The sequence below is a fragment of the Prionailurus viverrinus genome, chromosome C2 (assembly GCF_022837055.1).
Source record: "Prionailurus viverrinus isolate Anna chromosome C2, UM_Priviv_1.0, whole genome shotgun sequence".
In the NCBI taxonomy this organism is placed as follows: domain Eukaryota; kingdom Metazoa; phylum Chordata; class Mammalia; order Carnivora; family Felidae; genus Prionailurus; species Prionailurus viverrinus.
In genome coordinates this window covers 111722251-111750039 of record NC_062569.1, presented here as the reverse complement: position 1 = coordinate 111750039, position 27789 = coordinate 111722251, and the positions used below count along the sequence as shown (strand labels likewise).

Genomic DNA, 27789 nt, shown 5'->3' with positions numbered 1-27789 from the left:
TCACTGTCTGAAATGTCTGATGATACCACAGTATAACAGGTGCTAACAAATTGTCATATCCATATCAATCTAGAAATGTGTGTCTCAGCCAGGGCATTCCCCCCCCCCCCCCCCCCCGAGGGTCATTTGCACTGTCTGGAGACATGTTTGGATGTCACAACTGGGGGGAAACTTCTAGCATATAGTGGGGGAGTTATGACTGGCATTAAGCAGGTACAAGCCAAGGATACTGCTCAACATTCTACCATCCTACAGGACAGCCCCACAATAAAGAAATATCTGGCCCAAAATACTAATCAGTTAAGGAAGTTACTGACGTTAAGGAACCCAGTTCTAGAAATTTGAAAAGCAGAGTATATGAAGTATATTTGTATGCTTGGAGTAGGTTTATTTAGAAGAAAAATATGTAAATATAAAAGTGCCTGTAGATGAATCACTGGGTTCTACTCCTGAAACCAATACTACATTGTATGTTACTTACCTTGAATTTAAATAAATTAATTTTTTTAAAAAAGTTCCCATAAGGTAAGATCTGGCTATTTCAAGAACATTGTCCCAGATATGTGTTCACTTACTACTGTGATGGTTAATGTTATGTGTCAACTTGACTGGGCCATAGGATGCCCAAACAGTTGATCAAATATTATTCTGAGTGTTTCTGTGAGGGTGTTTTTGGAAGAGATTAACATTTAAATGAGTGGGCTTGAGTAAAGCAGATTGCCCTCCTTACTGTAGGTGGGCCTCATCCTGTCAGTTGAAAGCCTAAATAGACCTGTCCACCTCCCACACACCCCCACAAACCACCCCCACCTCCAAGAAGAGAGAATTCTGATTCCAACTGAAACATCAGCTATTCCTGCTAGATAGCCTTCAAACTGGGACCTCAGCACCTGGTTCTACACCACCTTTTGGCCTTCAGACTCAACCTGAGACATCAGTTCTACAGAGTTCAGGTTTGCCAGCCTCCTCCATAACATGTGAGCCAATTTCTTATAACAAAATCTCTTTATATACCTCTGATTAATTCTGTTTCTCTGGAGAGCCCTGACTATATACTAATGTAAAGGTTTTTTGGTTTGGGGTTTTGGTTAGTTTGGTTTTGTTATTTTATAAAAAGTCTAAAAAATTCTGTTCTTACAGATTTGATACTGTGATGACCCGTTTGCTAGGTGTTATCTGTGTAGTATAATCCCACCCAATGTTGGACCAAGTACGTAGATGGCAGACAGACCTGATTATTTTCTACGCCAACCATGCACATATAATCTAATCTTGTAGGCTGTTACTGCCTTTTAAACCCAAGTTCTTGACCATGTTTACTTAGTGAAATAAATGGTAGATATGAATTAGTTAAGTGTTTGCTGCCATCTTCTCACACAAGGCTGATACTGGCAGCCATATTCTTCACCATCTCCAAGTCAGATTCAAGTGACTTGCTGAGAAGTTCCCACTGGTATTATGCTTTTCCCAGTTTGCAAGTGGGAAGCTTTGACTCTGACTTTTACACGCCTAGTGTAAGCATTTGCATTTATTTTGTATTCTTTTCAACTAGCTACACCTGCCAAAGTTGTTGCTTTCTTTAATATAAAAATACTCCAGCATGGCTTCTCTGCCTAATGCTAATTTAAAAAGGAAGATTAGAAACTCATTTTTTTTAATTCTAATTCTGTATCTTAAATACATCTTAAAGAAGAGGAAGTAATTATTAACAGCCTAATAAAAATGATATTAAGGAGATTTCTGATAAATGAGAAAAACCCCAAACCAAACCAATTCTACTGTATGGCAATATTGAACATTTAACCGATTATCTATGTTCCTCTTCCTTTCTCTTGCCTCATTTGAGCTACTCCAAAGCACATGCTTGGGAGAAGTTTAGATGCTTTTATGTACGTTTTCTACCTGAGTCTTTCTTATGGATGAAAAAATTGGGAGTTACTGAGATTAGACATCTGTGTTCCACAATCCCTGTTTCCTTTCCTCTTCATCATTATCACAAATAGCAAAGCTAGCTGTAATTTGAGAGCATTTTTCCAACTTAGTTTATATTTATGTGAGAGGCAGCCATGTTTGTAAAAAACCTGATAGCCCTATTGTTTTTTGTATTAATCTCCAAGACTTTAGACAAGTTCTTAAAGATAAATCCATTTTCCCCCTTTCAGGAAGGGCTTGCCCTGAATTAGTCACCACATACCAGAAATAGCCTGTTATAACTGCTTCCCAAGGTCACCAGATGTTGGTTTAGTCCCCTACTGGGGACTATTCCTTTTAGCCATGGCATTTAGCACAAGTTGTTGGGGGGGGAGGGGGCGGATTGTTTTGTTTTTGTTTTTGTTTTTGTTTTGTTTTGAGCCTAAAGTAAAATATACCTAGCAATGGCTGATTGAAGAGAGCTGTGTTCCTGCTGAATATCAGGTTCAGTTGAATAATTCTGGGAAGAAGAAAGACAGCAACTACAGAGGAAGGTTCATATAATTCTTAACTTAGTATTATCATTATGCAGTATTACTATGAGTAGCAATGTTATAAATGTCTCAAAAGTACAACCCCATCACCTGCAGGACCAAAATGAAGAAGACATCCCAGATCTGCCAATCCAAACTGCCAGACAACACTGCCTTGAAGCAGCAGCAATTGCCCGCCTACCGGTTACAGCTCTCGGCCACTGGAGTCCTCTCTGGCTTTTTTGCCACAGGAGCATTCTGCCTTGGTGTGGGCATCATCCTTATATTGTCTGCAAAGAGTATCAAGGAAATAGAGGTTTGTCCCGTCTTACAATTTTAAGGCATTACATTTTTAAAGCATTACATTTTTAAGGCAGGTTCTAAGAATTTTCAGCTTTAGAACTATAAATGAGTGAGCGATCAGTATGAGAACAGAGCCCCTCAATAGATGAGACTGGAAATAGAGGACACTGGAACATCCCTTTCTCAGCTGGTGCAGATGATGGCAGCCTCTGTATGTTGGCTTTATTCATTCCTACTCCCTCTTGAGGACAGTTACTCTCACATTGGTCATCTCAGCCATTTCTTTACAGGCACCTGGCAAAGCAGAAGCTTTTTCAGCTGGCAAAGTGCTGACCAAGGATTCATAGCGGTAGGAGAAGGAGAGGCAGGGCCACATGACTGCCGGATGCCCATGAGTCACGCTGAAAAAGAAATGAAGAGACAGAGATAGAAGTCTTCAATTTTGTCCCGCTTTCAAGCATTGTCTTTCCCTTTGCAAGTGAACTCCCTCTGAGATCATTAATTTAGGAAAGGCAAGAACCCAAATCTTTCTGGCCTCTTAAGGATACCTAGAAAAATTAACCAAATTCTACTCAAGATTGAGAAAAATTGAAACTAAGGGCACACCACCCCCCGCCCCATGGCAAGCCTTTGTCAATGTGATTAACAAACTGTTGGAGGATGAGAATCTGAGAAGCTGGTCTGAGGAGGGGACATAAGAGTTGGTCGGTTAGATCAGCCATGCCCACATTCAGTTCAGTCTAACAAAGTAAGCAAATGTTTCATTCAAATCCGCTTTGAGCAGATTACCAGACATCTCCAGGCTATGACCTCCACTCTGAAGGCAGCCTTGGAAAGCTGATCTATTCCGTCTCCTGATAATGGCTAACAACAAAAGTATGAAGGCCAAGTCTGTCAACATTGGCTTAACATTTATGAGTGTCTGAAGGTGCTAAGAGTTCTGCTGGGTTTGCAAATGAGTAAAGATAAGTAAGTTGATACCTGCCCTCAATGAGCTAATGGTAGAGCAGGTAAGGTAGTATGTGTGAAGAACAGAGAGCTCAGCCATGATTGCCTTGTTCAGCACATCCACAGCCCCTTCCTTGCACACTGTCAGTACATAATAGGCACAAACTCTTGAAGGAATGGATTAGGGCAAATGGTGAGGACTTCAAAGAGGAAAACACCGTTTCAGGCCCCAGTCTTCCTTCCAAACCACACTGTTCTAATGCCTTTCCACTTCTATTTTCTGCTCCCATCAATTTATCTCCCCAGGAACTAAATACCATTAAGTCCTTTTGAGTTCTCTGGTGTAAGATGTAAACCACCAGGCCTCACCAGGGGCAGATGCAAAATGGCAAGAGAAAATTATACTTGCCTTGTGGAAGGCAAAGTAACTGGCTTACAAGGTTAATGATACTTATTTCCACAAACAGCTCATCCTACTTAATTTTCTATTTTCTTCTTCACCAGCCCCTTTCTGGTTCTTCTGCTTTTCCCATGTCCTCCTTGCTTCTTTCCTGGTTATCCACCCCAACCCACTATGAAGTGCAGCCTCCATTAAGAGGCCACCATTGCTAAATGCTGTCACCCTATGCATGTGAAGGGAACCTCACCCCATGGTTCACTAAAGCCATTCCGCAAACAACTTTCAACAGAATGATTTTTATCATGTTAAGGAGATTTTCCAATTGACTTTTTTTAAAAGTCACTTCAGATAGGACTATTTCTAACATTTTTTTTCTTTATACAAGAAAACCAGAAACTGCTGTGACAGTGAGATCCTCTTTTGCACATGGATGTATTTCATTATATTGGGTGAGAAGATGGAGTACATATCCCAGGCCAATGTGATCAAGGACAGACCCAGTGGAAGAGTTCTGAGTGGCTTTCCTCTTCTCACTTAGCCCTGTGCGACAACAAGGAAGTGACCTTTTTCCAATTCACTTTAAGCAAGAATGATCATTCCTGCCTCTCCAAAATTATATAAGGAGCAGACTGTGGTCTTTGCTGTCATTTTAGAGTTACAGATTTATAAGGCCATTTGAGACAGTAGGTCAGAGATATGTTTTCCTCATATTTTTTTTTATTTATCTTATTATTTTTTTCATCATGATAAGTGTATTCTTTAATCACCTATTTCACTCTCCCTCCGCCCCCGACTTACCCTCCGGTAACCATCAGATTGTTCTCTATCGTTAAAAGTCTGTTTCTTGGTTTGTTTCTCTCTCTCTTATTCCTCTGCTCATTTGTTTCTTAAATTCCACATATAAGTGAAATCATATAGTTTTTGTCTTTCTCTGACTGACTTATCTCTCTTATTAGCATTATGCTCCCTAGCTCCATCCACATTGTAGCAAATGGCAAGGTTTCATTCTCTTTTATGGCTATATTGTATATATACCACATCTTCTTTATCCATTCATCAGTTGTGATGGACATTTAGGCTGCTTCCTTGGTTTGGCTACCTCATAAAGTTTTTAGAGCTAGAAAGCACCTTAGATATCATCTACTCAAAGATCACCATTTTTTTCTAATTCTGCATTAATAGGGCTCAAGAATGCAGGGAGCAAAATGTATACTACTACAACAGGGTCACAGATTAATTGATAGATAAAATAATGCTAATGAACAAAGTGTGGGCCCTGGAGGTTAAGTATTTAACTCAAGGTCAGAGATTGGCTGAACTGAACCCCAGTTTCCTCAGTCACAGTTTAGTGTGCTGTCAGTTCTGAGAGAGCCCTGTTCTTTAAAGCTTTTTAAAAATCAGAATGCAGTTTCACAAACAGAAAGGGCATCAATATTTTCCAAAATAATAGTTCAAGCCTTCCTGTGTATTTAAAGAATGATTTAATAATTAATTAAAGATTTAAGTAAATATAAGCATCTAGGTACAATTAAGTAGCCTTTTGGCTAATTTTTAATTTAGTTTTGGCTTCAAAACTCCAGTGGTTTGCAAGGATTAAAAAATCCAGTCTTTCTTGTTGGTCTTCCCTCCCAAAGAATCGTAAATCCCATTGGCAGTTTACCAAGGAGAAGGCCACTCCCTTGCTTGCTTGCTTGCTCTTCCCCATTCCCATAATCTTCCAATTATTCTTCAACACAATGAGGAAGAAACAGAAGGGAAATGCACAGCCTCAGTGGCCTCTCTGTGAGCCTCCCTTCCTTAGGCTTCTTCCAGCTGTATCTTTACATAACTGAGGCTCTCAGCCAAAGCTCATAGGATTTGTTCATTTGAAACACACCGCCCTTTTTTAAAGAGTCCACTATACCATTTTTCACAGAATTTGATTTTTAAAAAACAGAATGTGATAACACTTAAAGCAGAATTATTCCACGTATATAAATAACCCTACATTTTGGAAGCATTTCTTTTTCTGTTTTTGGTCCTTTTTAATAACTTCCTCTTGATGTCATGTAGAAAAATTCATTAGTATAAATATTTTCCATACAATAGAATGGAAACACAGTGAAGTGACTTCCCCATAAAGCTGATTAGTCTCAAGCTGTAGGCCCAGTTCTTGTGAGTCATTGACGAATATTTTCCTAATGACACCTCTTTATGATCAAGACCTGAGCCTTTATCACAACTGGTTACGTAAATATGCAGTAGAAACACTGAATTCCAGGTCAGTGGCAAAACGCTGCCAGGTCCCAAAGTGAAAGACTGTAAAAGGGCCCACTCTTCCCAAGCATCTGCAGAAACACTTTTGTCCCCTACTGTAGGTTGTTTTTCAGTCATGTCCCAGCATCCATGCCCTTGACCCAGAGAGCTTGAAGGCTTAGGTGGTGGACTCAGGACTTGATTTTTAAGAAATGTACTCATGTAACTTTTCAATTACTAATTGTTCTTTTCCCTGTCTGATAGATTAAATACACAAAAATATGTGCAAATTGTGCAGAACTTCGAGAAGATGCTATTAATTTTGACAAAGAATGCACCTGCTCTATTCCCTTTTACCTTTCAGAGACAATGCAGGTACGTGAAATTCAAGAGCCTTCAACTGGCTGTACACAGATCTACTCCTATTTCACACTTGGCAGTAAGTTCATGATTTCCACCAAGTGCTTTCCAAATCTGAAAACACAAAAAATAAAACAGGGTGGGGGTGAGGGATCTTATAAAGTGTTGAGTTCATGCACAACTCTTTCCCTACTTTTTTCCTTTGGAATGCTATTCTTCTCCTTTGTCTAAGTTTCTAGACTCTTTACCTGTCCAACTTTCTAACATAATTCTTAACATCAATGAGACAGACTTTATTCCAAATGTCAACAGAAGAGGGGACTATAGAGATCTTTGAGTCTAACCACTCATTTTATAGTGAGAAAATTAGGGCTGAGAGGCTAAATGACTTGGCCAAGGTCACACAGTGAGTTAGTGTGAGGGGTCACACACCTGCTGGGACTGTCCTTCCTTCCCCCCTGCCCCCACCCCACCCCTAAGTCATTCTACATATACAATTTTCTTTTCTTTTCTTTTCTTTTTTTTTTTTTTTTTTTTTTTTTTTGCACAAAGGCATATCACTTTACTGCCCTATCTGAAAGGTAGGTACAAAGATGCAAACAGTTACATGTATACAAGGAATAATGTTTTCCCAGAAATATGTTTTATAACTACTACGATGGTGCCAAAGACAAGTTCAAGAAGGAGAGAGACTCTCCTTAGGAAGATTAAGCTCCTAAGATTTGGATCCAATTTTTACTAGTCTTTAATTACAGGAAGTTGAGGAATTCAAAACGATTTCAAAATTTTTCCCATAAAAATTACTATCTTTTAAAGTTTACCCCTCCACTGATCTTTTTTTTTTTCTTTTTTTAATTTAAATCCAAATTAGTTAGCATATAGTGCAACAATGATTTCAGGAGTAGATTCCTTAGTGCCCCTTACCCATTTAGCCCATCCCCCCTCCCACAACCCCTCCATTAACCCTCATTTTGTGCTCCATATTTATGAGTCTCTTCAGTTTTGTCCCCCTCCGTGTTTTTATATTATTTTTGTTTCCCTTCCCTTATGTTCATGAGTTTGGTCTCTTAAAGTTGTCTTATGATGTAAGTCATATGATTATTGTCTTTCTCTGACTGACTAATTTCACTTAGCATAATACCCTCCAGTTACATCCACGTAGTTGCAAATGGCAAGATTTCACTTTTTTTTTTGATTGCCAAATAATACTCCATTGTATATATATATACCACGTCTTCTTTATACATTCATCCATCGATGGATATTTGGGCTCTTTCCATACTTTGGCTATTGTTGATAGTGCTGCTATAAACATGGGGGTGCATGTGTCCCTTCAAAACAGCACACCTGTATCCCTTGGATAAATGACTAGTAGTGACATTGCTGGGTTGTAGGGTAGTTCTATTTTTAGTTTTTTGAGGAACCTCCATACTGTTTTCCAGAGTGGCTGCACCAGCTTGCATTCCCGTCTACATATACAATTTTCTAATCCCTAAGGCAACTCTTGGCCTCGCTCACTGTCAGGCACTGAGAAGTGCCAAAGAAATATTAAGAGAAGTTCCTGCTCTTGGTCTGATTAAAGTCCTGTGTTAGTCTGGGTCCTCCAAGAAGCAGATGCCAAGACAGGATTAGACATGCAAGAGATTTATTGGAGGGACTGCCTGTGAGGGAAAATGGGGAGAAAGCCAGAAGAGACTGAGACAGCTGTCAGACCACAACACAACTCTGAACCCTGTGAAGAAAAGGGAAGGGGAGAAGGAAGGAGGGGAAAAGGCACAGGAGAAAGAGGAGGGAAAGGAGGAAGGAAGTGAGGGAGAAATGTGTTAGACTGCAGTGTACTCTTTAGAAAGTTTCAGCAAGGCCAAAAGAGAGTCCCTAAAGAAGTCTGCCTCAGTATCTCCACTGTGCTCAGCCATTGGGAGCAGCCAGGGACATCATGGCCTTGGTGCAAACACAGGATGATTTCAGAGCATGAAAGCTGGGGTCATCCCTCAATTACTGTCCCTGTATTAGCAGATCCCAGAGGCATCTTTTATCTTACCTGGTACTCAAGAAATGAAAAAACTATATTCCCTTGAACTCCTCAAAGGTCCTCTCCTGTGCTCTGGACTCCACACCCCTCCACCAATGGCGTCCTCCTCCCTGACCTGGTTGATCCTTCTCCCTCCTCTTCATAGATGATTCTGCATGGAAGGATCTAAGTATAGGCAGGTCTTCTCTTGAGCTTCCCACTGAGCATTCCCCTTTAGCTACCCACCTCAAGGCCCTGCTTCCACTTCAAACTCAGCTGGTCCCAAACCAGACTCACCATCCTCTCCTGAAAAACACTCATCACTTCCCTTTCTGGTAAAGATCTCATCACCAAGGCTCTAAACTTTCCTCTGTGACTTTACCCTGCCTGCTCCTTTTTCATCTAAGCCTCTGATGTGTGGGCACTTTTCTTCAATCCATCTCTCCAACCACTCTGTCCCCTCCATTATTTAGGCGTTGCCTCAGCTCAGACCTCCTGGTCCCTTATCAGAGATACCTAATTGCACTCCCAGCCTTTGGTTTTCCCTACTTTAAACCACGTAAAATCAGTTCACTGTCTTCCCTGCCCCCCCAAAAAAACACTGTTTCAGGTTGCTCTTTGACCACCTGAGGCCCAGCTACCTTTTCATAAAAAGGTAAAGGAGGAAGGAGACCTTGTACTTCTGCCAACTGGCCAACTTGCTTTTGCCTGATAGAACTCTACGTTTCTGCTGTTAATTTGCCTGGAAAATCTCCCCACTCACTGCCACTTGTTTTAGATGCCTAACATTCGTAAGCATTCCTTGAGCCTCCTTTTCACTCATGTCTCCAGAAAGAGTTTGCCCACATTTGTTTCTTGGGAGCACTGCTTTCATTCTTCTGATGAACCTATAATCACTTGTGTGATATCCTGTGGACACATTTCCTCCACTTAAAGGATCGTGCTCTGCATGTCACACCACAACTACCCACTTGCAAGTATCTGCACCACACGCTCAACCTTCCCTCCTGTTACCGTAGATAAGCTATCCCTGTTCCAGTCTTGAAGTCTTACCTCCACTTGTGCATAGAGGCCATTTTTCTTGCCTCTATAAGGACTTAATTCAGCAGTTCTGTCCTCTGATATATCGCCAGCTTTTCTTTGTCCTCAATCATCCCCAGCATACAAAACATATTATTTCACTTCTCTTCAGATAAACAAACTACTCTTCTGTTCTCCCAATTTCCCTACCAGCTATTGTCCCATTTCTTTCTTCCCATTAGCAGAAAAACTCCTCAAAAGAGTTGTCTATCTTGGCTACTTCTTATTCCTCTCTACTCATTCTCTCTTAAACCCAGTCCAATTAGGTTTTTACCCCTAACACTCAGTGAAATTGTGAGGAAACCGATGACTTTCTATGTTGATAAATCCAGCAGTCAGTCCTTAGTACCTTGTCACTCATTGGACACAGGTTACCATCCCCTCATCCTTGACATACTTTATTCTCTTGGCATTCAGGATACCATACTGTCTTGGTTTTCCTCCTAGCCCTCTGGTTGCCCTTCTTTGGTTCCTTTGCTGTTCTTCCTTTTCCCCAAACTCTTTATGTTGAGATCCACAGGGCTTTAGTCCCAGTCTTCAGTCTTCTCCTCTCTAACTGCATTCACTTTTTTGGAAATGTCATCTATCTCCAGACTTTAGATGCCATCTATTGCCAACACCATTTTATATCTCTATCCCAAATATCTCTTCCAAATCCACAATTATATTTCCAGCTGCCTTCCTAATGTCACCATGTGGATGTCTAATCGATATCTGAAGTCAACATTTCTAAAACTGAATTCCTGGTTTCCACTTCTCCCCTTATCCACTACACCCCTCTTCCCCCCCCAAAAAAAAGCAAAAACAAAAACCCCTAACCCATCCAAAGACTTCTCAATCTCAGTTGAAAATAGCTCCATTCTCCTGGTGCTCAGGCCAAAAGCCAAGGAGTGATTTGTGACTCCCTTTGTTCTCTGATATTTCACACCCAATCCATCCTGTTGGCTCTACCTTCAAAATATATTCAGGATCTGTCCACTTCTCCCACCTCTTGTGCTACCACCTAGCTCCATGCCATTCCACCTCTTACTTGGATTTCTGAAATAGCCTCCTAATAGGTCTCCTTGCTTATATTCATGTTTCAATATAGCAGCCAGAGTGAGAATTTAAATCCTAAGACATATGTTATTCCTTCGTTCAAAAAATCCCTGCAGTGGAGGCACCCCACTGGCTCAGTTGGAAGGGCACATGAGTCTTAATCTTAGGGTCATGAGTTGGAGCCTCATGTTGGGTATAAAAATGATAAATAAACAAACTTAAAAAAAAATCCCCATATGGCTCCTCTTTCTACTCAGTGAAATCTTAAGTTCTTACAAGGCCTTACATGATTTGTCATCTTATTTCCTCTCTGACCTAATCAATCCCTCCATTCTCTTCCCCCAACCCCACTCTCACCACAGTGGACCCCTTACTCCTCAAATAAGTCAGGCATTCTCTTGCCTTGTCCCCTGTACCTGATATACACTTGGCTTTTTGCCCTACCTCCTTCAGGTCTTGACTCAGCCCTCTCCCCAGTAAGGTCTACACTGGCCATCCTATTTCACACTGCAACATATCTACTCAACTCACCCCTGTAATACTCCTGATCTTTGTTAACTTGCTGTAATTTTAATTTTTTCCATTAGTACTTATCACCTTCTAACTTGCCATATAAATTAATAGTTTATGATATAGTATTGTTTATTGTCCATTTCTCACTGTTGTGTCCCAAGCACCTATAAGTTACCTGGCACACTATAGGTGCTCAATTAATGTTTATTGAATGAACATATGAATCTTTGCTTCCTCCACAGTACCCAGCACAGTCTATTTTATATGGTAGATGCTCGGAAAATGTTTGTTGAAAGACTAAATGAATGCAGGAAATATAAAGTCCTAAGTTGTATGGCTTTATGTCCTAGGAAGCTTTGGTTTTATGTGACCCTTTCTTATTTCCCCTATGATCCCAAATGAAAGCATGTTGGCATTAGTAATATTCTGAATACATCTATATTGATTATGGCTAGTGTTAATCAATTTTTTAAAGTTTATATATTTATTATTTGAGAGAAAGTGCATATGCAAGCAAGGAAGGGGCAGACAGAGAGGGAGAGAGAGAATCCCAAGCAGGCTGTGTGCTGCCAGCATAGAGCCTGACTGGGGGCTCGATCCCACAAACCTGAGATCATGAGCTGAGCCAAAATCAAGAGTTGAACACTTAACCAACTGAGCCACCCAGGCACCCCTAATCAATTTTTTAGGTAAGTCAGATATAAACTGTAAGGAAATTACTGAGTTTTACTTGGGTTAAGTGATATTTGCAGTCAGTGAGGGAAGTTTTACATATGTGTTTTTATAGATCAGAATCCTAGTTCTCTACAGCTATGCCCTCTCTTGGCTTCCTCAACTCACCATGCTGCTCCCCCAAAGTAAAAGTATTGTTTATGGGGCACCTGAGTGGCTCAGTTTGCTGAGTGTCTGACTCTTGGTTTTTGGCTCAGGTCATGATCTCATGGTTCATGGGATGGAGCCCCATGTCAGGCTCCATGCTGACAGCACAGATCCTGCTTGGGATTCTCTCTTTCCCTCTCTTTCTGCCCCTCCCCACTCATTCCCTCTCTCTCTGTCTCTGTCTCTCTGTCTCTCTCTCCCAAAATAAATAAACTTTTTTTTCAACGTTTATTTTTGGGACAGAGAGAGACAGAGCATGAATGGGGGAGGGGCAGAGAGAGAGGGAGACACAGAATCAGAAACAGGCTCCAGGCTCCGAGCCATCAGCCCAGAGCCCGACGCGGGGCTCGAACCCACGGACTGCCAGATCGTGACCTGGCTGAAGTCGGACGCCCAACCGACTGCGCCACCCAGGCGCCCCTAAACTTTTTTTTTTTTAAGTGTTGCTTAAAAAGCAGAAACAGACTCATAAACACAGAGCCAGCTGGTGGTGGACAGAGGGAGGGAGTAGGGGCATGGACAAAATAGGTGAAGGGGAATGAGAGATACAGGCTTCCATTTATATAATGAATAAGTCACAGGGAAAAAGGTGTATCATAGGGAATATAGTCAATGGTGTTGTTACAGCATTGTATGGTAACAGATGATAGCTACAATTGTAGTAAGTATAGCATAATGTGTAGACTTGTCAAATCACTATGTTGTACACCTGAAGCTCATGTCACATTGGGTATCAACTATACTTCAATTGAAAAAAAAAAAAAGTTAGTGTTGCTTAACTGGCAGGGCAGAAGGGTTGCTTAAAACAACGGAAAACCATTCTCTCACAGTTCTGGAAGTCAAAAGTCTGAAATCAGGGTGTCAGCAGGGTTGATTCCTTCCTGGAGTCTCAGACTACTTAAATTTTTGAAGAAAAAATTCAAAAAGATAAATTCTTAAAGGGCTTTAGTTTCCATCTGTCTGTGTCCTTTGAAACCTTTAAGTCAAATAAATGTTACCAGCTGCTAACCATTCCTTTCAGGCAAAGATGTTCTCATAAAAATCCAACCAAACCAGTTAGGGCAACAACAGGGCCTTCGGTTCACCAGTTAGCACACATTACACATGCTAGTCAGTAAATTCACAGAAGACTGCCTTAAACTAGGAATCCTACACAAAGTGCCACTGAATTTAAAGAGAAGCAACACCATAAAGTACCTTATGCCTCTAGGACCAATAAAAAATGATGGTCTGGGAGGCTCTGTTAAGTTAAATCTTGGACAAAGAATCATTGAAAAAAGGTTAGTGAAACACTTCTGTCCCTGGTGTGGTGAGTGTTCTTTGCCTGTTTATTTTGTCCTTTATATGAACATATAACTTTGGGTAAGTGGAATTCTCTTTTTAGCTTCCAAGAAAATGTATGGTAAATTCCACTCTGTGGGTTTCATATTTTCTATAGTTATGGGTCAACAATAGAGGTTCGCTTGTTGGGTGAGGAAAGGTGATCAGTCATTCTTGCTATGCCTGGCTCGCTCACCTTACACACTCTCTGTTTATGGTATTTCAGCCTACCTCTCTGTCGTGACCCAGAATCTCCCCTTTCTTGGTGTTCCAGACACTTTTCTCTTACAAATGACTGAGCTCTTCAGCCTTTGTTGTTTTCTGTAACTGGCCACAGTTACCATGACCCTTATTTCCAGCCTGCCCCGAGTACCAGCTCACATTTTCCATACTCACCCACTTAAGTGTCCTTGGGGTGAGACCAGAAGCCTTTCCAAAATGCCATTTTTCCATAGTAAAAGAGAATCAATTGACTCAGGAGATTGTAAAGGAATACATTTGTATTTCTAGCACTGAATATAGCATCTAACATATGGAGAGCACTTAATAAAGACCTTCATATTTTTGGATGCAGGCCTTCATTATTTTGGAGGTAGGTAGTATATTAATTATAAACAGCCACATTGGTCATTTCCATTTGCATCATATATGCTGTTAGTAAAATCTGTATCAAGTCTGCTGGAGAATTTGGGTATGTCACTATAAAGATAAGCATGCTGGTAGCCTGTGATGAGGCTGCCTCATAGGACAGCATACATGAAAAGGACCATCTCTCATGGCAACAAGGTGACTTATCACTAAGGTGAAAATCACCTTTCTTTCAGAACCATGTGTTATTCTATTCCCCTTTTTTGTCCATAATGAATGGTTCACCGTTTCTTGAGCAAGTGCTGTGTGCCAGGTACTGTGTTAGATCCTAGGGATACAAAGACAAAACCCCTAGAGCCAGACAGACCACACAGGGCTAATTTCATGCCTTTCACATGCACCCAAATATGCTTGGTGGTTCCAGCTTCAAATATGTTCAAGGATTTGCTTTGAAATCATTGGCTTTGATGCCTACCACAACTCCTAGGCAAAGCATTTTTCCTACTATTGCTAGGAAACAACAATATTTGTTACATCAATTTTATATATTGAGAATACAAAATCTTTTCATGGTTTTAAAATCTTTTCATGGCAGGAACACAGTAGCCCTTACAAAATCATCTCAAATAAATTGATTGGTTATTTTAATAATTCTGTGTAAATGAGGATTTTCCATCACTGATTTTTTAAAATGATTTCTTGGGTTTCTGTTTGATATAAAGAAACTTACAGTTCCCAGGGCACCTGGGTAGCTCAGTCCATTAAGCATCACACTCATGAATTCAGCTCAGGTCATGATCCCAGGGTTGTGGGATCAAGCCCTGTGTGGGGCTCAGGGCTGAAAATGGGGCCTACTTAAGATTCTCTCTCCCTCTGTACCTGCTCCACTTGTGCTCACTTGCTCTCTTTCTCTAAAATAAAATTTGAAAAAAAATTTTAAGAAAGGAATTTTCAGTTCCTGTCAATTTTTTCTGTGGTACTTTTTATTACAGAAATCCTGTCTGTGTTTATTAATATTCTAGTTAATTCTTCTTACTCTGCTCTTCTTGCTTTTCTCCTTTACAGGGCAATGTTTATTTGTACTACAAGTTATATGGCTTCTATCAGAATCTTTATCGATATATTCTATCCAGAAGTAATAGCCAACTGGTGGGTACAGATTTAAAGGTAAGACTTTATTTAATTTGGTATAATACTCCTTTTTTTAAAAACCAGGTGGATCTTTCAGTCTAAAAGAGAGTTTGGAATAAACTAAAAACGTAAAGTTTTACAAGGCAGGAATGCTCATTTCATTCTTGCATAAATTGAAGGAGCTGGGTTTTCAGTATAATTGCTATTGAGAGGCATGGTTTCTCTCTTCAAAACAGTAATGTGTATCTTGTCCAATTAAATGGTTATCCTTTCCTGCACCAACCATTTTGGTAGTAACTCTGAGTGGTTGGTCTCAATCCATTTCCCTGTATACCTACCATTGTTCTTCCAATAACTGGGACGTTCATTCCAGTCCAGATTAAGGAAATTCAGCCCTACTTGATTGATTAAAAGACTTTGGTTTAATTAAATATCCTTTCTCACCTAGAACACAAAATTTTATTCTTGATAAATGATACTCACCACGCTAGCAAAAAAAGCTAGAAGGAAACCTTTTCCATACTGAGATTATTATATGCAAGTGATAATCAAATGATTTTTTAGCAACCACTCTTTTTAGATACATTCTGGTAGTTAGCTGTATGGATTCCCTGTGATAAGTCATCTAGCTATATAAACTCACCATTTGTATAGTTTCAGAATATGAGTTACACTTTGACAAAAAAGGGGTTTAAAAATGTATTTCAGTGTAGCTTAGTGTGATATTTAGCACAGCCAGCAAGTTAAGTTCCTTTCTGCAGATATATTGGTATGTTACATATTGTTAATAAGGGGGAAAAAACTACACACATACACACACACACACACACACGTCTCCAAAACACAAAAATTTCTGAGTCTAAGTGAGCCAGAAGTCTGGGAAAAGTTGGTAGCAGTCCATAATCTTGTTATGTGTGAATAAATTACTGTGGGTTGATTTACATTGCCAGTGTTGTCACTTTTAACATTCTAAGAGAATTTACCAAAGCATTTCTCTTTACTGTATCATCTTGCATCCAGGATGTTGGAAACTGTGCTCCATTTAGCAAGTCCCACAATGGGACCCCCATCGCTCCTTGTGGTGCTATTGCCAACAGCATATTCAATGGTAGGTGACTTTTCCTGTCTCCTTGGTGTGCCTTTTCATAAGCGTGTAATAACCTAAATGTCCAGAAGATCAACTCTGCAACTGGCAGTTCAAGAAAAATTTTTGTATGCATTATCCATTGACTTATGGTATTTCATTTGCAAATAAGTTCTCCCTTACCAGAGATTTGAAGTAGTTAGGGAACATGAGCTAAATGGAGCTTGACAGTATTTTCCAATATTTGAGGCTTTGGCAAGAAAAAGAATAGTCTTATAATTCCAACACCTATTGCATGTAGGCATGTTGAGAGTCTACTGAAACCCTAGTTTATTTTTCATCTGTGTCTGGTTTTGTACTTTGAAGTGGGGCAAAAATGCTTGCTTATATCTCTGACAATTTTTAATTTCCTTACAGATACCATCATTCTTTCCTACAACCTTAATTCATCTAAACATATGGAAGTCCCAATGCTAAGGAGCGGAATTACATGGTGGACAGATAAGTATGTCAAGTTTCGGAATCCAAGTGCCATTAATCTTTCTAGTGCATTTACAGGTAAGATACATATGTTAAATATTTTTACCTCTTTACAGAAACATTGATTTTTATATATGGGGAAATGTTTATGATACCTCCTTCTTTACTTTTTGTTGACCTCCGTTTTGCTCTAACTTTCCCTACCTGCAGGCACCTCCATCATATACCTATCAGAAACATGAAATGATTGGTGCCCTGGTTCTTTCAGTTTATCATTTGGAAAAAGGCAATGTTTTAAAAAACGTGTTGCTTCATCTGTAATTAGGGTTACCATGTAATTTATTGTCCAACCTGGTGCACTTTTGAGAGTAAAAAGGGGCACGAGAATAAGTCAAGTCATATGTTTGTTTGAAATTTGTATTTATTTATCAATAAATTGACATTACCCTATTGGTGGGCCTGTAAAATAATTCTATACAAACTATTTTAAAATGCAATTCTTTCAAAACTTAAAATGACATATCTGTGTATATTAAAACAACCTTAAAAAACTACTTTATTATTAGAACATTAAAAATAACATAAGCAGAATAATTATTCTGGATAGTCACATACTTTAATCAGTTTCTTGGCCATATCTGTCTTCATTACATGCCTCTGTATTTTTATTTTTTCTTATAGTTTTTTTAACATTTATTTATTTTTGAGAGAGAAAGAGGGAGCACAAGCAGGGGAGGGGCAGAGAGAGAGGGAAACAGAATCTAAAGCAGGCTCCAGGCTCTGAGCTATGAGCGCAGAGCCTGATGTGGGGCTCAAACTCATGAACTGTGAGATCATGACCTAAGCTGAAGTCAGATGCTTAACCAACTGAGCCACCCAGGGAACCCACATGCCTATTTTTCTAATGAATCTGTTCTATTATTTTAAAAACATTTTATTGAAATATTTTTGCACCAAAAACCATAAGGTACCTAGGAATAAACCTAATCAGAAAGGTAAATGATCAGTGCACTGAAAACTATAGAAAGTTGATGGAAGAAATTGAAGAAGACATGAAGAAATGGAAAAAAAGTCCATACTCATGGATTGGAAGAATAAATATTGTTAAAATGTCAATACTACCCCAAAAGGCTTGACAGATTAGAGAATAAAAGGAAAAAATTAGAAAAGGAAAAAAGAGGTAAAAAAGGAAAATGCTTTGAATAGAATAAAATAAAACGATGAAAGTCAAATAGAATTTTAAAAATTTTTAAAATGTAAAAAATATAGTAGAAAAAGTTAAAGAAAAATCTTTTTAATAAAAATAGAAAATAAAAAGAGATTTTTTTCTTTTTCTGTATTCAAGAATAAGAAAAGAAAAAAAATTGAATAAAAGGACCAGCGAATAGAATGAAGTACCATTGAAATTACATCTGGTTTCCCATAGAAGTGAAGCTATGAAGCACTTTGTAGTCCATAAACTAAGCAGGGGGAGAGACGTGTTTGTCAAGAGCACTGTTGGCCCAGTTAGGCAGGGTTTAGTGTAAAGGTCTGTTCTCCACTAGATGGTGCTGCTTAGCTTACTGGGGTGGATTGTTGTGGCGTATGTAGGTGTGTATGCCCATGTGCAGAAGGGCTGAAAATGGTGTCACCCAGCTACCCAGTCTCCAGTATCAGAACTCTGTGCTCTCTGTGACTGGCAATCAAGCACCCTTCCTTTGTCTTGGGCTTCTGTCCACTACCCGCTTTTACACTGTCTGTGACCAAGCAGTCAGGTTGCCAGGCGGCACCTGACTCAGATGCGGCTGTGTTTCCCAACCCCTGACTTCTGAGGGACTGCAGCTCTGACCTGCTCAGACCTTCTGGAGGAGGGTCTTGTTGAGCAATGGCTGGATGCCAACCCACCCCCAGGATTGTTTGGGAGACTGCTGCTGCTGATGCCCAGAGACTGCAGCTGGGTGCCAGTCTACTCCAAAAACAGTTCATGTGATCTTGTAGCAGCAGTGTTTCAGGGTTTATGGAAAATCACAACACACATCTGGCACCAGGCTTCCCCTTAATGTCCTTGTTCCAGCACCAGCCAATGTGGCTGTTCTCCAGGGTCCACTGGGGCCTTTGCCTGTGGGGAGGCCACACAGCCTCTACCAAATGTCCTCCCAGCAGGGGAACCACCTCTCCCGTGTGACCTCGCTTTCTGCTCCTGGGGATTTGCCCTTCCCACCAGAGCACTTCCAGGTATCAAGCTGCAGAGTTTCAGACTCTGCACTTCCCCTGTTTATAGAGTCTTAATGGAACTTAAACCCTCTCCATTCTCCCTTCTCCCTTCTCCCTTTTTTTTTGTTCCGTCCCTGTGACTGATTCCACTTTTCCACTTTCTCTCCAGCTGCTTTTTTTTTTGGGTGGGGGGCTGATTTTCCAGTACTCTTCCCCCATCTCTGTCCTCTCTCCGCAAGCAAATACAGTTCCCTGCCCTCCACAGCTTCTCTCTCCCCCATTTCACCTCTCTGCACCATGTACCTGCTGAGTTCTGTGGTTCAGGTTGTGCAGATTGTTGTGTTAATCCTGAAATCAGTTTTCTAGGTGTGTGAGATGATTTAGTGTTGATCAGTCTGCATTTCAGGGATAAGAGATGCAAACAAAAATTTCCACGCTGTTCTGCCATTTTTGGCCCCTCCTCCAGATGCTATACAATATTAAACTTTCTTGATATCATTTAATTCTGGAAGAGAAAAACATTTTTTATTCAGTTAAAAATAAGAGTTCCAGGGTGCCTGGGTGGCTCAGTCAGTTAAGCGTCTGACTCTTGATCTCAGGGTCATGAGTTCATGTTCTGTGTTGGGTTTTGCACTGGGCACGAAGCCTACTTTTAAAAAAAAAGAAAAGACAATGAAATGAAATAAACAAAATAATTAATAAATAAATAAAATAGGAGCTCCATCAAAAGAGTTTTTACATAAATTGAAATATCCAGAGCAGAATTATAGAATTTGTTTTTAAATGTTTATTTTTGAGAAAGAGAGAGACAGAACATGAGTCAGGGAGGGGCACAGAAAGATGGACACACAGAATCTGAAGCAGGCTCCAGGTTTCTGAGCTGTCAGGACAGAGCCTGACAATGGCTCAAACCCACGGGCTGTGAGATCATGACCTGAACCCAAGTTAGACACTTAACCAACTGAGCCACCCAGGTGCCCCACAATCGTAGAATTTAAAATTTAAATTTGTACACATTTTGAACTCTTATTATGTAATATGTTCAATAATTTCCTGCTTTTTGGGGGGTAAATTTTAATATCTTCTTGTTTGCAAGCTTGGCTTTCAATAACTATAATTCATTAAATCAAAAACTGAAGTTTTTTGATATTCCATATTTTGGATACTTTGTTTAAAATTTTTCAACTCTTTTGAATTAAATTCAACCAAAAGTTAGAGGGCTTATTTACCAAAAAAGTTTGAGATCATTGTAGGACACATCTTTTGGTATATAAAATAGTTCTTCAAAGGCTCAAGCATTTCTAAATTTCTGGTTGATGATATATAACAAAGACAGGCCACATACCATGCTGATGTATTTCCTTAATTTAGCATCCCTATTACTGTAAAAATTTTGAAGTTCAGTTTCAAAAATATTTAAATTTGCACAACTACAGCTCTTCTTTTGAATGGTAAAATAGTGTAGCTTGTTTGGATATAATTATAAATTATGTATGTACTACAACCAATTTAAGAACATTGTTGTGTAAATTTCTCAATTTATTAAGAACATTATCTTTATTCTGATATTGTGCTCCACCACATTTGTATTTATGTTATCACTACAAAGCCAAAAATTTACACTTGCTGTTTGAAGTTTTTAACTGAATTTAGAATCAATTTATTATAATATTAGAGGCTTTATCTTTCAAGATTGAATATCTAAAAGCCTTGCTTTGATTTCATGAAAAATCAAACCCAAAAAATCAGACCAGCATTATAATTAACTTGTCTGGTGTTTCTATTTGAAACATCTGAAGACACTAATGTGAAACTTGCCTCATTTAACTGTTTACAAAGTGGTTTTTTGTGCTAATAGAGGCAAAACATGAAAGCTTTTTTTTTTCTTTTTTGGTAACAACAACAACAACAACAAATCCTCTAAATAAAAGGAGAAGGAAGCTCACTTGATCTAAATGACAAGTCAAGGTCGTGCTCACATTATTAGATATAAATAGACCTTCTATAGCTATCTGAGGTAAAGCATTGTCTTTGGATACACTTTTTTAAAAATAGCCACAAACTTCTAAAGTAGATTCTGATGTTCTTCAGCAGATTTATGTCTTTTAATTTTCACTCAGTCACTGACATCACAATGATTCCCCTGTTGTGGGGTAAATGTCAACTAACACTGCAAGTTTCACATTCATCAACTTTCTCAAGAAACTGTACTTAATTTTATATTAAACATATGTGTTCCCTTTTTAACTCTTCACAGCTACAGGGACTTACTAGCAAATAAAAACTGATACCAAACAATAAAATAGTTACATATTTGCACCATATAATAAATAATAAAACCACAGTTGCAAGGGAGTTCAGATGACTCTCAGCAAGATCGATCAGCATCTATTTCCCACATATATCATGTATGTATAATGTAACCTATAATTTCCCATGTTTCCCATTGATCCCACTGGCTTATAGACTGGCATCTTCATGCATCTCACAGGCCAAGAGTGAGGTTATGACCTAATCAGTTGGAGTGTCAAACAGCTGGCAGAGGTCACAGGAATATGTTGTGTTTTGATTGAAAGGGTCTCTGGTTATCTTTCACTAATTACACATTAAAGTAAGTACTCCATTCACTGCACATTGGTATTTCACACACTACCCGTAAAGACCTGGAAGGTGGAGGGATGGAGTTATAAACTTATTATTTGTTTGGGGTAAATGCTAAGTCAGTTGGGATAACAGACAACAGACATCAGCTGGAACTACTTTAGACAAACGGGCATGTATGGTCACTTTATCTCTGATTGACTTCCTACTGTTTGAAAGGAACTTGGCAGCATTCTATAGTTTTGTCTTCGCACATAACCACAGGCCTATAACACAAAGGGGCCTTGGCTTTCATCTCCTGCTATACTTTGTTCTTACCTTCACTGTAAGAGTTACCACATTATCTTGTAATTATCTATTTGAATACTTGTCATCCCCACTTCAAGTCTGTGAATTCCCTGAGGAAATTAGGAAGTTTTATATCCCTGTTCCTTCATACATAGTGAGCAATCAAGAAAAGCTTATTGTTGAATGAATGGATAAAAGTAAATGACCCAACTTGGAAAATGAAGAAAAGTGGTGCCTCTTAAACCACACTTCTTATACTCTTCAGTAGTGGGATGGAGTGGGAGCGGGGGTTGGTAGGAGAAGGCATGCTTGAACCTACATTTTTAACAAGCTCCTTGGGTGACTTGGGTGTCAATGTGCCCATAGGACACATTGTCTTAGGGCATGTCTCTGGCTAAAGTAGACAGAGGGTGAGGTCCACAGTATGGGTACCAAAGGCAATTTCAATTTTTATCAAAATTCTTCTGGCAACAGTGATTGAAGTTTTGGGAAGGGTCAAAATAGGTGAGCTCCACAGAATTTGCAGAGGAAGTTTCTCCAGCAAAGGATTATTTCCCGAGGAAGTGTTTAAGAATACAAACATACTTCAACAGATTAATCCAACCAAACACAGTACTCACTTTTACCAGCACCACACCCCATGCTTAGAAAACATGACTGGGTTTCTTTTAAGAGAAAATAGTTTAGTTAATTGTCAGAGTTGAGAAAGAGTGGTTTTCCCTTTTTCATTTTGTATTCTACAAATACTAGGACCAATTGTCTGGAACTAAAAAGTTCATTAAACAATTTTCCATTATTAACTCATTCTTTAAAATTCAATATAGTTTTTAGGATCAACTTCTGTCAGCTTTAATTAGAACCACTCATTCCTTTATTGAGCATATATTGAATACCTACTATGTGCCAGGCACTAGACTAAATGCCAGCAGAAAAAAGATGAGGAAGACATTGTACTCAAGAATCTGCTGTAGAGTGGGAGAGGCAGACATGCCCACCATGGGCCCTAAAGTGGGAAGTATGAGAATGAGACTAAACTCAACAGACTCATTTCCTGGCACTGGCCCTCCCTCCTGTGCTTCCAACATTCCCACAGCACCCAAACCGACTAGGCCTCCTGGATTCAGAAGAGGCTTGCAGTACCTTTGCTCTTCACCTCCTCCCATCTACCAGTTCCTCCTCACTTCCAGCCTTCAGCTCTTAGGCACACTATTGCAGAGAATCTCTGTTTAACACGATCTTCATGCACAGACATGATAATTTCCTTAGATTACATTTCTAGAAGTAGAATTTCTAGACCAAAATATAATTAAACCTTTTTTTTAAAAAAGTTTATTTATTTTGAGAGAGAGAGAGCAAGAGAGAGACAGGGGTAGGGGCAAAGAGAGAGGGAGAGAGAGAATCCCAAGTAGGCTCTGCACTGTCAGCGCAGAGCCCGATGCAGGGCTCGAACCCACAGACTGTGAGATCATGATCTGAACCAAAATCAAGAGTCAGACACTTAACCGACTGAGCCACCCAGGCACCCTTATCAAACTTTTTGATGCATGTTCCTAGATTGCCAGAGGTGTTATTAATCCACACATTTCTCTGCTCTGTTCAAGAGTTCCCATTTCCATTGCATCATCAAGGGTTGTCACTCTTTTTCTCCTTACCAATTAACCAAGTTAGGTGAAATGATCATATCTTGTTTTAATTTTCTCTCTTTAAGTTACTAATGAAGTTAAAGAAAATACAGAACCTATGATGATATCACTGAATACAACCACTATTATAATTTTCTCTACCTGTTTTTTCTCAGTGCTTTATATGCATTTAATGTAGTTGAACACATAATATACATATAATTTGATGCTCTGTTCTTTTTTAACCCTATGACAAATCATCATTTCCCCTACATTTCTCTAGAGTCTTTTTAATCCATTATTTTTAGTGGTTATGTATTCAGAGAGCTCACACACATGCTCACACACACACACACACACACACACACACTTTTTTTTAAGTCTTAATTTTTATTTCTCTTAAGAATGCAAAAGTTTTTTCATTCTCTACATTCTAAGGAAAACTGAATGGGTATAGATGATTTCTTTCAACCATGTCCATTATTTTCTTCCCACAGGAACCGCAAAGCCCCCATACTGGTCTAAACCTGTCTATGAACTGGATTTAGAGGATACGGAAAACAATGGCTTCCTCAATGATGACTTCATTGTGTGGATGCGGACAGCTGCCTTTCCCACTTTCAAAAAACTATACCGTCGACTCAATCGAGTACAGTATTTTATTGAAGGCTTGCCTGCTGGTAACTACAGTTTCAACATTACCTACAGTATCCTTTTATACCACGTTTGCTCCTGGGGATGAAGGAAAATCAGTGTCCATCTGGGCACTAGTTGTTGAATTATTTCATTTTTTACTTTTCTATTCTACAATCTAATCTATCTATATGAAGAAGAAATATATAGTTCTCTCATAGGTAATACTGTCACTTGCCACCATATAGCTGTTTTTCTACACCTTATGTAATCAAATGTGTACAATGGGTTTTTTAGGAATAACAGTAAAGCAGTATCAGGTAAGTAGGTATGGGTAAGTAAGGAGGGATATTTCTATCCTCCAATAAAGATTAAGTACCACGGAGCCTTGAGATCTTTAACAGAGAGGAGAAGACTGCTATGTAAGATGGGATGAGTTTGGAGGACCATAGTAATGAAGAGAGAGCAATTTGATAAGAAGTAAATGTAGAAAATGGGCTAAAAATAATGAAAACAGACTGTAGAGCCTTTTATTCTAGGCAAAACTATAGACCAAGGGAGCCCCGGACTCAAGAAGCAGGTCGGGTTCATCCAACCCATGTGATGTGTGCTGTAAGCTGTGCTCTGAAGACGCTATTCTTCCCTCCTTTGGCACAAAGCCAGCTAGTAGGGGTCAGTGCCTTGGTTACAGACATAAGGTCCAAGTTAGGAGATACATGCTTTCATATGAGATTCTGAATTTTTTACTTAGTTCAAAAATACAAATGTAACTCTTGATCTAAAAACAAAAAGACTTAATTTCAAAATGACACCAAACACTGTTTTTTAAAATATATATATATTTATATATATTTATAAGCAATTTATACTCACTGTCATTATCAGACTTTAAAGTCTCTTCCTAATTCTCCTTGAAGCTGAAACTTTCCAGGGCTTGTAAAAACTTTGGGACATCAGCCCAAATAAGCATCAGCACTTCCAGTAGCATCTCAGGGCTACTGACTGGGGGTTGTTCTTGGGGCCCGTGGCAGGCCAGAGGATCTTAACACAAAGCTGTCTCCCTCCTTAGTTTCTATACCTCTCAGGGAGCTTGAATGAGAAATACTTGAGAATAAGTGAATTGACTGCATGTGCTCCAGTTCCCAGCTCCATCTTCTCTTCTATCCTGGAGCGTGGATATCTCCATCCTAACAGGGGAGGGGGACCTTCCTCAGTCAAAGACGCCCCTAACGACGTGACATAGTCTCTACTTCTCAGCCTGTTGCCTTCTTTTTGTTCACTGATGAGGAGTACAGTTTGCCTTCAGTTTGTTCATTTTCATGTCTCCCAAAATGAAAATGAAAGCCACAAACTGATTTCTCTTATGCAGCATTATCCATACACATCAAAGAGTAAGCCAAAGACTATTACCTTTTTAATAGGATTTTAGCAACCCCCCCCCCCAAATTTGAGATTGAAAGTTGCTTGACAGCGGTCTCTCAAATTAGATCTTCCGGTGCCACCAACTTTGTCTATGACTGCCTTACCAGTTACAGTAGCAATCACAAAACAGGAAGAAAAAAACCAATTATGTCCTCACAATGCATGATAAGGAGTTTCAAGTTGAGGAGAAGCATGGGTTCCAAACAAAGGAGACACTCTGTTTCTCCTCTGGAGACAAGCTCTCCTCAGGTGACTTCGCTCACAGTCATATTTTAATGCTGATGACTCTCAAGTGTAAATCTAGCAAGCAGAACCTAGATCCTGAGTTTCAGTCCTATACTTGTGCTCACCATGCTGAGCCCTGATGTGAGCGGTACCCAGCCTGCCTCACAGCCTGGCTGCTATGCAAGGAGAACAGCTATGTCTGAGCTGCAGCAAACACCTACCACTCCTAAGGGGGAAAAGATGTTCTTTGTGCAAGGAAATGATCTTAATGGAACTGAGGAAAGAAAACAGGCAGGTGGGTCAAAGTGGCACTCAAGGACCTAGTGACAGTGAAGAATTCTGATGGAAAAGAAAGAGAGAGAACTTGTTTCCTTGTTAGGAAACTGGTTAATTTCCTTGTGCCTTTAAATCGCATGTTGCCAAGTGATTCGAGGCCGTTTAAGAGCTTTGCTGGGAAATGCTTCTGTCCTGTGCCGTTGCTATGAGAAGCCTTTATTTGTTTATTAGTTTGGTTTACAAAAGGCACCAGATGTTTAAAAACCTCAGGCCACATGCATAATCAAAATGACATCATTAAAATGCTAACGATAGCAAACCCACTTCAAATATTTTCTCTCCGGCAGTGAGGGATGTTTGCTTTTTCAAAACCCAAATGAATGCACTACCTTTAGCTTTCCCACCAAAAATGTTTTGCCATCTATCTCATTATTTTTTCTTCTTCACTAGTCTTGAAGAATTTTCCCTCAGGTAGAAATTCAAACAGTCTATGAAGGACTTTAGCCTACGCTGGGTTTCCTGATTCATAAACATAAATTTAGGCTTGCTGTAAAACCCATCTGTATTCTTTTCATTTCCTTGGGTCTGCCAAAGGAAATTAAATATATTTGTTCATAATTTAGTTGTCCGTAAGCCATTCTGATGTATTTGTGTCAGAATTTCTTTTATAGACTAGAGCTATGGTGAGAGAAGGCTTCTTTTTACTTAATTTCATTCCAGCAAGATACACCACATTGCTTGGTAAACATTAGACAATATGACATTGAATATTCAACCATTCTTTTAACCTACAAAACAACAAATTTATGTGGTTCAGATATTGAGGATACTATATTGGTACTATATTGAGGATATACAGTGGTAGAGCTGACAGTGTCGAGATAGGTCCTTAACAGGTCTTCTTGTTTTAGATTTTCCAGTAACCAGGTTCAAAGGAGAAAAATCAGTTGTTCTTTCCACCCTGACATGGAGTGGAGGCAGTAGCCTTTTCTTAGGTCTCGCCTACACAGTGACAGGAGCTGTGACATGGTTGGCTGCCTTTTCCATGATGGCAATCCACTTGATGCTGAAAGAAAAGAGAACGCTCTTCATCGAGCGGTAAAGTCAAGTTTTAAAAAGAAAACAAGAAAACACAGAAATGGACAATGAAGCAACTAACAGAGCCAATGATTTCTGACAAGGCTTGAAATGACTGGGATGTTTCATCAAGGGGAACTGGATTGACTGACCAAGTGCAATCCCAGAAAGATAAATACTGAGAGTTTCAGGGTGAAGAAGAGGAAGAAGAGGGGGAGAAAGCGGTGGAGGAGGAAGGATGGAACAGCATAATTATGTATTTAGTAAAATGTCCTTGGAATGGGAAAGATAAGTCATCCTTGAGTTCTTTTCTTTTAATTTTTTAAATTTATCTATTTATTTTGAAAGGCAGAGAGAGAGAGCACACAAGTAGGGCAGGAACAGAGAGAGAGGGAAAGAGAGAGAATCCCAAGCAGGGTCCATACTGTCTGCACAGAGCCCAATGCTGGGCTCAAACTCAAACCGTGAGGTCATGACCTGAACCGAAATCAAGAGTTGGACACTTAACCGACTGAGCCACCAGGTGCCCCCATCCTTGAGTTCTAAACCAAGTCTCAGGTGTTTATTTGAAGCCCTGTGCCAAAGGCTGGCGAATGCCTAGGGAAGAATGCCATCAGCAGACATAAGTAAGTCTGGGT

General features: G+C 39.5%; 1 protein-coding gene across 4 annotated transcripts; it reads left to right on the top strand.

Annotated features, from left to right (window-relative positions):
• Positions 1-854: 854 nt before the first annotated feature.
• Positions 855-27537, top strand: LOC125174385 (cell cycle control protein 50C-like). 4 transcript variants are annotated; one of them, XM_047873939.1, is made up of 8 exons: positions 855-953; positions 2562-2760; positions 6595-6705; positions 15185-15286; positions 16271-16358; positions 16752-16892; positions 24016-24225; positions 26986-27537. In XM_047873939.1, exons 2-8 carry the CDS (start codon positions 2569-2571, stop codon positions 27174-27176), a joined length of 1035 nt encoding a protein of 344 aa, XP_047729895.1. In that variant the 5' UTR covers positions 855-953; positions 2562-2568; the 3' UTR covers positions 27177-27537. The 4 variants fall into 4 exon arrangements, with proteins under 4 accessions (XP_047729895.1, XP_047729894.1, XP_047729897.1 ...); XM_047873938.1 differs by having other exon boundaries at positions 855-977; XM_047873940.1 differs by lacking the exon at positions 855-953 and adding an exon at positions 2333-2465.
• Positions 27538-27789: the final 252 nt, after the last annotated feature.